General features: G+C 44.8%; 9 protein-coding genes across 9 annotated transcripts; 6 read left to right on the forward strand and 3 right to left on the reverse strand.

The window, feature by feature from the left end:
* The first annotated feature begins 64 nt into the window (after positions 1-64).
* On the forward strand, positions 65-1,539 carry BBOV_IV003320 (uncharacterized protein). Its single transcript, XM_001609446.2, has 2 exons — positions 65-1,336; positions 1,375-1,539. Exons 1-2 carry the CDS (start codon positions 234-236, stop codon positions 1,520-1,522), a joined length of 1,251 nt encoding a protein of 416 aa, XP_001609496.1. The 5' UTR covers positions 65-233; the 3' UTR covers positions 1,523-1,539.
* Positions 1,540-1,646: 107 nt separating this feature from the next.
* On the forward strand, positions 1,647-2,876 carry BBOV_IV003330 (WD domain G-beta repeat family protein). Its single transcript, XM_001609447.2, has 5 exons — positions 1,647-1,748; positions 1,832-1,877; positions 1,914-2,067; positions 2,106-2,205; positions 2,241-2,876. The coding sequence occupies exons 1-5, from the start codon at positions 1,659-1,661 to the stop codon at positions 2,871-2,873; spliced, it is 1,023 nt and encodes a 340-aa protein (XP_001609497.1). The 5' UTR covers positions 1,647-1,658; the 3' UTR covers positions 2,874-2,876.
* Positions 2,877-2,916: 40 nt separating this feature from the next.
* BBOV_IV003340 (uncharacterized protein) lies at positions 2,917-4,368 on the reverse strand. Its single transcript, XM_051767373.1, has 5 exons — positions 4,286-4,368; positions 3,976-4,251; positions 3,753-3,942; positions 3,222-3,719; positions 2,917-3,187 (listed from the first exon to the last, which is right to left on the reverse strand). The coding sequence occupies exons 1-5, from the start codon at positions 4,365-4,367 to the stop codon at positions 2,920-2,922; spliced, it is 1,314 nt and encodes a 437-aa protein (XP_051623074.1). The 5' UTR covers position 4,368; the 3' UTR covers positions 2,917-2,919.
* On the reverse strand, positions 4,363-6,028 carry BBOV_IV003350 (cysteine desulfurase family protein). Its single transcript, XM_051767351.1, has 9 exons — positions 5,760-6,028; positions 5,647-5,724; positions 5,497-5,612; positions 5,345-5,462; positions 5,115-5,309; positions 4,935-5,078; positions 4,773-4,901; positions 4,556-4,736; positions 4,363-4,521 (listed from the first exon to the last, which is right to left on the reverse strand). Exons 1-9 carry the CDS (start codon positions 6,024-6,026, stop codon positions 4,364-4,366), a joined length of 1,386 nt encoding a protein of 461 aa, XP_051623075.1. The 5' UTR covers positions 6,027-6,028; the 3' UTR covers position 4,363.
* A 49-nt stretch (positions 6,029-6,077) lies between these two features.
* Positions 6,078-8,005, forward strand: BBOV_IV003360 (uncharacterized protein). Its single transcript, XM_001609450.2, has 5 exons — positions 6,078-6,521; positions 6,554-6,721; positions 6,756-7,526; positions 7,560-7,785; positions 7,820-8,005. Exons 1-5 carry the CDS (start codon positions 6,254-6,256, stop codon positions 7,983-7,985), a joined length of 1,599 nt encoding a protein of 532 aa, XP_001609500.1. The 5' UTR covers positions 6,078-6,253; the 3' UTR covers positions 7,986-8,005.
* A 45-nt stretch (positions 8,006-8,050) lies between these two features.
* Positions 8,051-8,877, reverse strand: BBOV_IV003370 (translation elongation factor-1 beta subunit family protein). Its single transcript, XM_001609451.2, has one exon. The coding sequence runs from the start codon at positions 8,818-8,820 to the stop codon at positions 8,098-8,100; it is 723 nt and encodes a 240-aa protein (XP_001609501.1). The 5' UTR covers positions 8,821-8,877; the 3' UTR covers positions 8,051-8,097.
* A 524-nt stretch (positions 8,878-9,401) lies between these two features.
* BBOV_IV003380 (Kinesin motor domain family protein) lies at positions 9,402-11,321 on the forward strand. The gene has a single exon (XM_001609452.2). It carries the CDS (start codon positions 9,464-9,466, stop codon positions 11,318-11,320), a length of 1,857 nt encoding a protein of 618 aa, XP_001609502.1. The 5' UTR covers positions 9,402-9,463; the 3' UTR covers position 11,321.
* On the forward strand, positions 11,322-12,196 carry BBOV_IV003390 (putative DNA-directed RNA polymerase II large subunit). The gene is made up of 7 exons (XM_051767492.1): positions 11,322-11,389; positions 11,424-11,482; positions 11,517-11,600; positions 11,635-11,669; positions 11,705-11,975; positions 12,011-12,082; positions 12,117-12,196. The coding sequence occupies exons 1-7, from the start codon at positions 11,323-11,325 to the stop codon at positions 12,168-12,170; spliced, it is 642 nt and encodes a 213-aa protein (XP_051623076.1). The 5' UTR covers position 11,322; the 3' UTR covers positions 12,171-12,196.
* A 76-nt stretch (positions 12,197-12,272) lies between these two features.
* BBOV_IV003400 (putative Peptidyl-prolyl cis-trans isomerase CYP19-1 cyclophilin) lies at positions 12,273-13,413 on the forward strand. Its single transcript, XM_051767255.1, has 8 exons — positions 12,273-12,388; positions 12,455-12,509; positions 12,545-12,621; positions 12,657-12,762; positions 12,796-12,890; positions 13,040-13,143; positions 13,178-13,262; positions 13,299-13,413. The coding sequence occupies exons 1-8, from the start codon at positions 12,305-12,307 to the stop codon at positions 13,401-13,403; spliced, it is 711 nt and encodes a 236-aa protein (XP_051623077.1). The 5' UTR covers positions 12,273-12,304; the 3' UTR covers positions 13,404-13,413.
* Positions 13,414-13,591: the final 178 nt, after the last annotated feature.

The raw sequence follows: 13,591 nt of genomic DNA on the forward strand, positions 1-13,591 counted from the left end.
CCAGGATTCCACACCGGGGGTGGCGTTCTGCAGCTGTCGGAAGAGCCCTTGTAGCGCTCACTTCAGTGGCATATACATTCGATACATTTAGTATTGTTATTTCCTAATTTATATAATTGACTTACTTGGTTGTGTGCGGTGGAATCCTGGCTGTGTGCCTGGATTATTGTCGTAATTAGACAGGAGCGTATCGCTTCCGTTTTTGTTAATGATCGCGTTATTAGCTTGACAAAATGGTTAAAGCATTGTTTGTCGTGGCCAACTTGGCGCTTTTGCGTCATATGTTGGTTGGTGTTGTTGCTGATCCTATAGATGGCGAGATTCCAGACACCATAGTTGAAGACATTGAGGCAGTCATCACTGTGGATGACGGTGACGACTTGGCTAATGTGTCTGGTGACAAGGTTACTGCTGACCCCAATGAATACATTAGGGACCTTCGTAATGCTCTGGGTGGCAAGGGCGCTATTGACCCCGAAAAGGTGTACACTGCTCAGGCCATGTTACCTGTTGGTGAAGTCTTAGTTCTCGCTACTGCCAGTGGCTGCTCATTATTGAACGACCCTGATGGTGAGGTTACCGGTAAGGTTGAAGCCTTGGAGTTCAACTTCCGTGTCTCTGAGCTTGAGGAATGCAGCAAGGTCACCGAGAGCTTAATATCTGCTTTGCAATCTCAGATAGCTGCTGAATGGAGCAATTTGGGCGGTACGTCGCTGCCTGAAGAAGTTGCTTCTAGCACTACATTGAGAGAAATTGGTATGAGAACCAATGGCAAGTCCAGTGCCAAGGACGACGACATGAACATGTCTCTGACTGTCCAGGACATGGCCAATGCATTCTTGATTGCCAATTTGGAAATCAAGTTCATCCCAACTACTGCTGAGGGTGTTGCTGTGATGCACTTCCACATAGCTGATAACACCAGTGCTAAGGAGATTAGTGAGATGATGTCCAACATTGACATGGAGAAGCTGAAGGCTCTGAACGAGGCTTTCAAGGTAGCCAATGATAAAATTGCCAACGCGAGTCCCGAGGAGCTTAAGCAGATGGAGGATGAGCTGAAGGCATTCTACGAGCGTAATGGTGACAACGTTCTCAATCAGGATGATGAAAGCAAATCGATCCTTGAGGAGTTGAGTACTGAGGGCATGACAGGTATTGAATGTGCATCATTATCATTGGAGGACTGTGCATCGATATCTAAGTGCAGTGTCGTTAAATTGAACGGCAAGGAAACTTGCTCAGTTTCTCCCAAGACAGTCTTTTTGCTTATGGAAACTGGCTGTGGTTTACAATCTAAGGCTGGTCTTATGTCTATAGTTCGTGATTTTGTAAGGTAGGTATAATTAGTGGGCCCAATTCATAAAATTTCAGCAACGGGTTGATGAGCGAAGCTACTCACCAGACACTTCGTCAGAGCTTTGACCTTGGTCAGATATGCAACAGCATTGTCCACACATACATGTCCGCTGACATTGCTGAGACTCAGCATCATGAGTCTAAGCCTGGGTTTGAGTTTTGAACTCGTTTATAATCGTATAATTATAGTTTATTGCATATGGTTTGGGTGTCGCGCGTGTTGTGATTCCACGGGCGGCCCTATAAATCGTGGTTCCCTTTTGTTTCTATTGACTATATTATTTTAATCGCCAGCCAATATGAGACCTTTAGTGCTTAGGGGCCATCGGAGGCCGTTAACTTGCGTGAAGACCAACAGGGAGGGCGATCTTCTGTTTACCTGTGGGAAGGTAGGTAAATATTCGTCGATAACTCTAGCCGTTCTACTTTACACATTGTTTTTATTTAATTTATTGGATTTATATCCCTACAGGACGCCTGTTTAATGCTATGGAGGACTGACAATGGTCAACAGATCGGTATGTCCATTTAGTTAGTGTTGATATCTCCACTAGGTCAATACAACACTGGCCGTGGTGCCATTTGGTGTTGTGATGTAACCCTAGACTCTAAGCGTTTGATTGTGGCTACTGGTGACGCCAGGATATTGGTTATGGACACCTTTTCTGGTGAGATATTGGCTGACATACAGGACGAGGGTGCTTGCAAGTATGTTGTTTCCATCTGGAATGTATAACTCCGTATAGATATGTTGAGTGGAACCGTCATCCTAGGAACCAGGATCGTTTTGTTGTGATTCATGACGACTTTGGTGAGAATGTGATGATGGCTGTGAAGGTCTACAAGGTATGTGCTTCGTTGGTGTACTAACGTGTTTACAGCTAAACTTCGTTGAGGATGAGGATGGCAACTTGGTGGTGGAGCATCGCAATCTGTGGATTCAGCGTGGCTACAGGTCACGTGCCATTCAGTGTCATTGGGGTCCGCTTGACAAGGAGGTGATAACATGTCACGAGAACGGTACAATTCAGGTATGGAACGCTTCTGATGGCACTCAACTACGTATCATTGAAGCTCACAAGCAGGTTGTAACTTGCATATCATTTGATCTTTATGGTCTGTTTATGTTATCGTGTTCTACTGACGGCACTGCTAAGTTATGGGAGACTCGTACGTGGACCACTGTGAAGAACTACAAGACTGACCGTCCTTTGAATGCTTGTGTGATCTCACCGTTATTTAGGTTAGACAGTGCTGAGAAGGCTCACATTATGCTTGGTGGTGGTCAATCTGCTGACGAGGTCACAACCACTGCTGCATCAGAGGGTAAATTCCAGGCACTGATATACCACTTGATTCACGAGAGTGAGATTGGTAGCATTAAGGGTCACTTCGGTCCCATTAACACTTTAACATTCCTTGCTGACGGTCAAGGATACGTCAGTGGTGGTGAGGACGGTAACGTCAGGATATACCACTTTGACAACGACTACATCCTTGACAAGTACGATTAAGACCGTTCGTTAATAATAGATTTTAAGTGGGTAGTGTATATCGTGTTTAGGTCAACTCTGGGTACGTATGCGCTATGAGTTGGGCATCTAGGTTACTGATCTTGATTTTACCTCTTCTATAGTTGGCCAATGCAATGTCTGCCAGTTCCCTGGATGACAGGCGCTTTTGCGAATTCGTGGCGAAACTGTTAGTCGGCAGCTCCCTAGCACGCTGTATAACTCTTTTAACGGCCTCTATAAGGGTTATCGGGACGTCATTTGGCAGTTGTTTCATAGCGCAGGATAGCATCATGAGTTCATGTGCCGTCATATTGCTGTGGTATATAAAATCTCTTATCTCTAGCCTACCCGATACCGGTAGCGCACCTATTGAATGATAGGCGCAATCCCCTGCGATGTTGTGAAGTTATGCTCCCCGGAGACGTGTCATATGCTTGGACAAAAGTTAGTATCATCTGCATGGCTCCTTTGTAGTCTATCATTGGTGCTATGCGTTCGGCTGATGTCAATAAGGCCATACTTAGTTGTGGGTGGTAGTACCGGTATCGTGCGTATACTTGCGATATTCGTACCACTTCATCTGGGTGTAGCGTCTCCAGGGTTGATGCTACTACATCACCTATCGTATCCATGAGTCCTGTATCCTTCAGTCTACGTGCGCAAAACGCCTCTAGTGTTTTGATTAGCACCCTGGGCCGTGTTTCCATTGCCATGTACCTCGCGTAATTGCTGTATACTTTCCATAAATGCTTGGATCCCATGCCCATGGCACCCAGATACGCCAATATCGAGCTTATGTAGACGGTATTATCCACTGGTTGGCACAATACATCAGCGTCAATCAGTCTGTACATATCGTCACTAACTGGAGCAACTCACTTGAGCAGGAATTCCCCCATCTCATTGCTATAAAGCTCCAGTGTACGTAAAGATTCGCATATCATACCTAGGTGGCGTAGTTCTATATTGTGGCCATCGACTGGCACTCGCTGCGCCACGTGTGCTGCGAACACTCGGCAGCTGGGTACACTCCTACTATCAGGCACCATGCTTATAAGGTGGCACGTGGCTGCATTTTGTTATTCTATGGCCCTTAACTTACCAATAGCCCTTTGTATGTCCTTTACCTTGTAGCAATGTGGTATTAGTGCTTCCAGGCACTGCTGGCTTCCGATGCGCAGTTTCGCTAGCAACGACAGGTAGATACTTATATTCGCTTCGTCCATGGCATGGCCCATGGTACCTGCACAGTGCAACAGTATGCGCTCTATCTTGTTCCTTTCAATTCCTAGAGTACCGAGCCTTATGATAGCCTTGCCCAAGTACTTCGCTGGGACAAGTTTGGGGTTAACCTTCAGTATAGAGTCGCCCCCGGTAGCTGAGAGTAATTGTTTTACTTTGTACTGACGTACCTCTATAGAACGGTGTATTGCGAAAGAATCCAGCATCTGGTTTCCGTGCTTTGAGTCGTACTGCCGAGATCCATAGCGTCATCGTGTTGATATGCTTCTCAGGGTATATATACAGTCCTCTATGCACCCAATGAATGTATCAATCTCCTGTTTATTGTTATACATGCCCAAGGACACGCGCAGGGAGTTTGTGCTTGGTAGGTACTTCTTATGCAGTAGGTGGGCACAGTGTTGTCCTGAGAACAGTGAAGCACTGGCTATGTTATCTACCTGCTCGTATTGCAATATTCCGGGTTGAGAGTAGCTGTGCTAAGTCGTATGGACTTTGCCCAGCGATGTTAAACGTGACGATTGGAACGTGTTCGTGCTTGATCGGTGGGCTGTGTACTGTAGCCAGGTTTCGCAGCTGTGTATCTAGATGGCTTAGTAACATTCTCTCGTGAGATGCAATCTGGTGTGGATTAGACAAAACACCTTTCATACGTACATTTGATAGTCCAATATGTGAAATGAACTCTAGTGCCTTTGATAGTCCAATAGCCTGTGCCACTGGTGGTGTACCCGATTCAAATCTATGTGGTATATCTTCCAATTCGTATCCCGATGTATCCAAGTTCTGCATTTGTTTAGGAGTAGCGATCCACCATACCTTTACCATGCCTCCGCCACCCTTATATGGTGACATGTGTTCTATAACTTCCTGCTTAGCATATAGGAACCCGATACCAGTTGGACCATAGACCTTATGGCCCGAGGCCACTAAGAAATCGCAATTCAGTTGTTGTACGTCAATCTGTAGGCCATGTGGCTCCACTGGCTAACGACTTACATTTACGTGGGCTAGAGTCTGACATGCATCGACAAGCACTAGAGCTCCATGTTCATGGGCCGTTGCAATAATCGATTTTAAGTCCTGTACCACCCCAAGAACATTGGAGGCATGTGCTATGGATATGAGTCGGACCTTTCCAGTACTTAATTGGCGTTTGTAGTCGTCTAGGTCCAATGTGCCATCGGTGTTCAGCTGTGTTCTTTATCACATTGGTATCACTTAATTACCTTGACAAAGTGTACATTAGAGTTATTCTTCTGCTCTAGCAGTTTCCACGGTAATATGTTGCTATTATGCTCTGATAATGGGACTAGTACAGTGTCCCCGGGTCTAATATGGGTGTATCTGTGTAATGTTAAATCCTGGGAAATAAGCATACCCCCAAGCATTCGCAACGAGGTTAATGGAATCGGTAGCTCCACTCGTGAAGATTATATTTCTTGCGCTAGGTGCATTGATAAACTTGGCGATCGCCGTCCGTGCGTCTTCGTATTGCTGTTTAGTGTTACTGTAACCTATGGCAACTAACATTAGAAACCGCAGTTGCCAGCTGATATTGTGACCTGTGTACATTAGAACACGGTGATGCGTAGTAGTTAGTTATAGCCTGTTAGCATGTGTCATCCCATTTCTGATGCATACCTCGATGACGCAGTATGGCTTCTGTGTAGTTGCTGCGTTGTCTAGGTATATCAACCCAGATTGGCTCAATGCTGGAAAATGACATCTCCACGGTGACTCTCCATTGTTTGTACTTGTTGATGCATTTCGTTTTTGGTAATTAATGCGTTTCGGTAAGTTGGTACGGTTAAGGAATCCGGGTACCTCCCGGTGAATGGTTGAGTATGCTGTCACTTTATATAAAAGCGTGATTGAGTATGCAATCAGTACACATTTCCATGATAACATATTACCATTACTATTTGGTTGCTTAATTGTTTATAACATCGCCCAGTGCATTTTACTGGCTGCACATATCACCTCTGGAAGGAAGGCCCCGGGATATCGAATTACTGCTTGTAACTGATTCCATTCAGTGTGTATATGGATGGCATGGTTCATATAGGCTTCATTGGCCGATAATTAGGCTGGTTACATTTCCGGTGTGTACCTTGGCATTGATTCTTTCTATAGTTATGAAGGGTTTGAGTAGGTATTTGTGGCTCAGGATACAAGCTACTGCGCTACGATGTTGCTCGGATGTTCAAGGTCTCTGTGCCTTGAGCAGGCGGTCAAAGCGTTTCAACAGCACCTGCCGTGATGTCAAGGTGGCGCCAAGTGAGCTTTGCGATATATTCAAGAATGTGGATATCCACCGTATAGTGATTCTCGAGAAAGTAACCAAGTATGACCTCGAGCGCCGCAATGGATTGTCCGATTCTGAAATCCGCGACAGGTTTCCCCGTAAGTTACTATAGACTTCTTTATATTCCCAGTGGCATACAGGACGCACCAAACCCACACAAAGATAATGGAAGCTATTGTGCGTCAACTGAAGGAACGCTATTCCTTGGATACCATGGTTATCAAGGCCCAATCGCACAACTTAACTTTATCTGACCTTGAGAAATCATCATTTCCACCTGATTTGATAATTAGTGCTGGTAGGTTGGCTGTAGAGCTCTTGATGTGCTCCAGGTGGTGACGGTACATTCCTCGAGGCTGCTTCAATGATCCCACCTACTAATCCTAGTAATAAACGCTTGTTCATTGTCGGTATCAATACCGACCCCGAGAGGTCTGTGGGTGCCCTATGTTTGTCATATTTCAAGCGCGGTACTAATGTATTCAATCGTTACGGCAATAGTCAATCGCAGCAGAGCAACCGGGAGCGTGAGGAGCTGCCTAAGCAGAATATGATACGCTTCAGCGAGACCGGTGCCTTAGTTCGTAAGGAGTGTACATCAGATACCATCGGTGAGAAGGAATGGGCTGACATCTCAAGTGCTTCATTTTGCGGCATGCACCCTACTGTTACTGACCAGAATGAGGGTCACTGCACTGTGTTATCACGCCACACTGCAAATATCTACAACTTGACATATGACGAATATGTTGGCAATTTACTAGAACGCCTGATAGTCAAGCGTGACTATGAGCCGATATCAAGGCAACGCATCAGGATAAAGATGTTCAAAAGGGACCAAAGCAGCCCTACGGGCATTGAGCACAATAAAGGAGATGCCGCCTGTATTGAGGAGAAGCTTTTCTGCAACCGCGACTCTCAGTTTAGCTGTGATGAATTGAATCACGAATCGTGCGACGTAGATTCTGGCATATTGCCATACGGTGCCGTCAACGAGGTGATAATCGCTGACGAGAACTTGGAGCGTACATTCTACGGTTTGGTGCAGGTTGACTCCTCGCATATCATGCGCGTGAAGAGCAGCGGCGTGCTGATATCAACTGGTAGGTATAGCTACCCGATAGTATATACCGCAGGCACGGGCTCCACTGCGTGGGCATATAACATGTGCAAGATGAACATGAGCAACGGTGTGAACCTATTCAAATCGCTAATGAGCCACCCTTCATTCCCCAAGGGCGCTGCGAAACACATTGACGTGGACATGATGAAAGAGGCTGTGGAATCGCATAACGCCAATCTAGTGTTCCCTCCATCCGAGAACACACTGAAATGTATAATACGTGAGGCCATATATGAGACGTAAGTTTGGATGCCGCCTTTATATTGCTTCCAGGTCGACAGTTGATGAATCTGCATACATGGGCACGCAAGTGAAGCTTCTTGCGCTATCCAAGAATGCAAGCATGTACATTGATGGCTCCAAGGTCCTCAAACTGGACTACGGTGATGTTGTCGTGCTAAAGACATTTGATTCTGACACCATCTGGAGCTGTGTGTGATATTCAGATATCACCGTTATTGTAAACTCTATAGTGTAACACTAGCATTTATAAATTTATAAAAGGTCCAATTTAGGGTATAGCATGCTAGAAATTGCAACAACAATCTGAATCATAGCTTGTTAAATGATACGATGTTGGCGCTCTGTACGAGACCCATGATTTCCTCCTCCTCTTCTTCGTCGTACTCCTCTTCCTGCTCCTGTTTAAGGCGGCGCTGCTCCTTCTGCTCCTCAGTGAGACCCAACTCCTCAATGAGCTCAGTGATCTCGTTAGTGTTCACCAAGTCATCCAAAATGGTACATGACACCTGCAACTTCTGGATACCATAGGCCAATGGAATCTTTGCAGAAGCGGCACCCCAAGTGACACCCTCCAGCTTTATCTCCTTAACGAGACGTAGTACTTCATCAAGATCGGTATCCACACTTGCGGGCTCAATATGGATAACAAGGGATGATTTAGCGGCTTCACGCTTCTTGCCCTTGCTGGCCTTCATAGCCTCCATCTTCTTCTTCATGGCTTCGTCCTCCTCGTCATCGTCCCCAAACAGGTCAATGTCATCAGACTGCTTCTCCTGTGTCACAGGGAATTCACCCTTGGCAAGGTCAGATGGTGGGTTCTGTACCCAGGTTGACACATGCTTGTACCACCTTGCAACGTGTGGATAGGCATTGGCGTCAGGAGCACTGCCAAGCTTCTTGTACACAGCAATGTCGTCTGTTGATGGAGCTTTCACACCGCCAACGAAGCTGTGGTATGAAAGGAACTCATTCAACTGGCTAAGGCCAGAAGCAGAAGAGACAGTGTTGATATCGATTTTAACCGAAGCCATTGTAAGAAGAAGTAGCTAGAGCAAGATTGTGGAAAGAAAATTAAAATACGATATAAAGTTAGAAGTGATGCAGACAGACAAATCAGGATAAACCACAATCATGGGGGCACATTGCGAGTGGAATATAGGCACTGTCCAGGATAAAACAAGCATAGTTATGTAGGCAAAGATGCTTTACATTGGTATGTGTGCAATATTACGCGGAAAATGCTCTCGCCGCTTTGTGTATAACGCAGTGATGGACCCATCAGTGTGTGTGTATATGTGTTGCCCCTAGATTCCATACTCGACTCCCTTGCTACAACAGTTTAAATCTGTATCTACTGTTTTGTGTCCCATTTTATATACAATCAGGCTAATGATATGTTCTAGCCTGTGATGTCCCGGGGTAGTTCATCAACCTTATTCCAGGGTAACAACAATCATCTGGTCATTACCACTAGTCTTCCATTGGGTAACAATACCTAATATATCTTTTCTAAATCTAATAACTCTAAACGCAGTTATATAGTCGATGTGTATGCAATATTTCCCGGCTAGTAGACACTATAATGTATAGCACCTGTTGTATGCAATCAGGGAACATATAATCTGCCATTTGGGTCACTGTCAATAGTCGCATTATCTGGCCGTTTGAGTAGAAATGTCAAATGGCCGGCGTGCTCCCATTGCTATGGGAGTTAACACCGCAGCACTCCTGGACTCATCAGCTGGTGTAAGTCCTGAAAAACGTTCGCGTGAACAAAGCCCGATACTATCCCGGGCACACAGGGGCAAATTAGCTTTAAGATTAGTTACACCCAAAACTAGCCCCCAAGGTGGCAGGTCCACCGCCTCTGTGGATAGTACTGTATCGCCTCTAATCCCTGGCAAAAACGACCAAGCAACCCATCGTAGACATAATGACACTCTTGCGTTGCTAAAGGATTTGGATATAGATATACTTACAGACCGGAGTCCCAAGAAACTAGGTAGAAGTATTGGGGTTCGGTCTATGGACGACGTACTGTTGACGGAATCAAGTTGTACCGACCTAGATACAACCAGTGCAGTTACATTACCGTCTAGTCATGAATGTATCACGCCAAGTAGACGAGATCTAATTGATATCGCTACCGAGTCAAGGTTACCCAGCCCGGTTATAAGCAATAGGGTGGACCATTTATATCATGGCACGGCTACACCTAGCAAGGTTAAAATATTGACTGCTACTGAAATGTCAACTCAGGAGGTCATGATGCAGTACTACTCGCCTAGACGTAGCATCGGATTATCATCGCCACAATCGAGGTCAACCTGTACAAGTATGGCACAAGGTACCATCTCCGACAGCATAAAGGTAGTCGTCAGGGTTAGACCCGTTGATCCAAGTGTGATACCCGTTATACAAGTGGTGGATAACGTTATAGAGGTCCACAGGCCTGGCAATGCACAAAGTGTACTGGATTCCCAACGTCCTAAAGTATGCAGGTATCATTTTGATAGTGTCTTTGATGCTGAAGCTACCCAGGAGGATGTATATAACGCCACATCACGTGACCTGGTACAGAAAGCGTTCGATGGTATTAATGGCACTGTATTTGCCTATGGGTGTACCAGTGCAGGTAAAACCTATACTATGGTGGGTGAGAACAATACCTACGGTATTGTGCAGATGACCCTAGCGAGCATATTCGAGCACATTGAAAAGGTATGCCCAGAAACTGAGGCATACTTCTCTTTCATGGAGGTGTATAACGAAACTGTATTTGATCTCCTAGCACCGGTGTACAAATCATTGGACGTCCAGGAGGTTTCCGGAGAGGTTAAAGTGCCACTGCTTAGCGTAGCCAGGGTAAACAGCCTCCCAGAAACGCTGGCACTGCTATCCAAAGGGATAAAGGCTAGGAAAAAGGCAATGACAGATGCAAATCGGCATTCCAGTAGGTCACACGCGATAATGCAGGTTAGTGTCCATTACAAAAAGAAGCGGTCAAAGGTCACCTTCATTGACCTTGCGGGATCAGAGAGGTCGGGGATCACATCTAACGGAGCCCGAGCAAAAGAATGTGGTCATATAAACCAATCGCTGTTGGCATTAGCCAACTGTATAAGTGCCCTATCGGATACATCAGCAAGCAGGACTAAAGTTAAGTACAGAGACAGTAAGCTCACGCTGCTGCTGAAGAATGTACTGTTCACTAACGCGGAAGTCATAATGATAGCTGCAATACACCCAGGCACCCAGTTCATACACGAGACGCAAAATAGCCTAATGTATGCAAGACGTGCCAAAGATGTAAAGGTGGACTTCCAAGTGGAAGATAGTTGTAACGAGTATGATTATGACGTAGCTCTTAACGAAGCTTACACAGCTATTATGCTGATCGGTCAAACACTAAGTGATGAAGCTCGTAACGATATCGTGCAAATGTTACGGGCAGAGCCACTATCAGGTAGAGAGTTTCTCGTAAACCTCCTAAGCTCGCGAGTCACGATACAGAACAGCAATTCAATATAAATATGAAGCGCACACAAACACCTGTAGAATCTATATCTCTGGACAAATTAAATGAAGAAATAATTGATGGTAGGCGCGGTGGAATGATAACAAACACGTACAGCGACTATTGACCGTTGTATCAAGTTTGCCAATCCAAGAATATTGGAAACCGTCAAACAGGCAAGTGATTCTACAGCTATAAGCACTACCACAGAGATGGACACAGGTGTTAAGACAGCGTCTAGATGCAGTAAACCGAGGGGAGCAGTTTACACATTCGGATCAGGTCACCTCCTCGGTGGGTATTCCCAAATAGATTTACACTGATACAGCACTATAAGAAGCCGGAACATGCTATACAACAAACGTGGGTTATGCAACAACACTATCTAACGCTACCAGGCCTAAAGTTGAGGAACTAGAGGATGAATTCTCGGAAAATGAATTCGAGGATGCAGAAGTGGAGACTTCAATGTCTCAACAAACAGTAAATAGCTGTTCAGTGATCGCAGGGATATCAACTGTGACATCAGAACCGATTCCAGCTGCTACGGAACCCGAGCAAACTGATGATACTACTGAATGCGAAGATGATATGGAAATACTAGATGTTAGCGACCTAGACGATCAAGAGCCTGAAACTAAGGACATTGTCATAGGCATTATAGATAAAGTATGTTATAGCACAGAAGCAATATAGTACCCTAGATATCAAGACCAAGTACGAAAAAGACAACTGCGCCAACATGGAAAGTCAAACTTAAATACGGAATCCTACAGGTACTTTATAGCATATATAACAAATAGAACTTAGATCAACGGGGTGGAAATACCCTTCGACAATCTGGAAGGTGAATTTGAATTCTAACCAGCGCCATGCACAATTACTGTACACATTAACTAATAACATACACAATATAGCCTTTTTAACTCTATATAGCTCTATAATGGTTATGGGAGTGATAAAATATTGATTTTGTAACTTGGGGACGCATCAACGACATGGCGCCACTGCCTATGCCAAACCCTAGGGTCTTCCTAGATGTATCAATTGGCGGTAGGAATGCAGGTAGAATGGTATTCGAGGTATGTTTGTATTACCCTGTAAATTGGCTCCCTGGGTCAGTTTCGGAAGTAACCAAGTATTCACAGCTATTCATGGACAAACTGCCATATACATGTGAGAATTTCAGAGCGCTTTGTACAGGTAAGTGGAAGTCATAATGTTATTGAACGTTACAGGAGAGACCGGTTTGGGTTATTACCTGCGGCCACGTTGGTACAAGGACACGCCAATACATCGCATAGTACCCGGATTTGTAAGTCCCCTGTCAATATCACAATAGATAAATAGATGTGCCAAGGAGGTAACTTTAACACTGGCAACTCATATGGAGGAGAGTCTATATACGGCCAATACATGGCAGATGAATCATTTGCATATATGCATTCCAAGCGTGGTTGGTTGCTACATGGAGATATAATATCTACAGGTGTCCTTGGAATGGCAAAAACAAGGCATAAGAACTCTAACGGATCGCAATTCTACATTACATTCAAACCATGCTCACACCTAGACAACAAAATGGTATGTAAAACGGCGTTATTGTGTAATGGCTTATATGGGTAAACATTGAGTCCTGTACCATTGGATGTTGTTGACCAACTAATCTAGGATTCCAGCTGATGTTACCATCACTGGTGTATTACTCCACTAATTCACTCATCTATATACAGGTTGTCTTTGGGCACCTGGAGTACGGCCAGGAAGTACTGGATGCTATAGAAGAGCAAGGCTCAATGCTAGGCAGACCCAAGCGACCAGTAAATATATTCAATTGGTAAGACAACTCAGAACACGATTAACCTCTACAGCGGTGAAATACCACTAGATTGTGTATACGACCCCGAAATAAACAATCCAGTAAGGAAGGATTCAGAGTTGTACATAGCAAAGTCGGTACGTCAACATTATACCGTAAAGTACCTTCTACAGGATATCGAAAAGCCAGTTTTCATCAAGGAGAAGTGGGAACGTGAACAGTCACCCAAAAGTATCATACCAGACGAAGTGTACAAACGAGCACAGTATAACTTCTAAGGCCATGAATCATTCGGCACACGAGTAACACATGTAGAAATAGCTATCCTTGCATATGGAAAGATACACAGTGTCTATAACACTGAGCTAAGAATAGTGGTATACAGTGTGTGTCACATGGAACTCTGGAAATGTAATACTCACCGTTGCATAATGGTATGTGTCCATGTATATTAAATTCATGCTCA

The sequence above is a fragment of the Babesia bovis genome (assembly GCF_000165395.2).
Source record: "Babesia bovis T2Bo chromosome 4 map unlocalized Chr4_2, whole genome shotgun sequence".
NCBI classification, from domain to species: Eukaryota; Apicomplexa; class Aconoidasida; order Piroplasmida; family Babesiidae; genus Babesia; species Babesia bovis.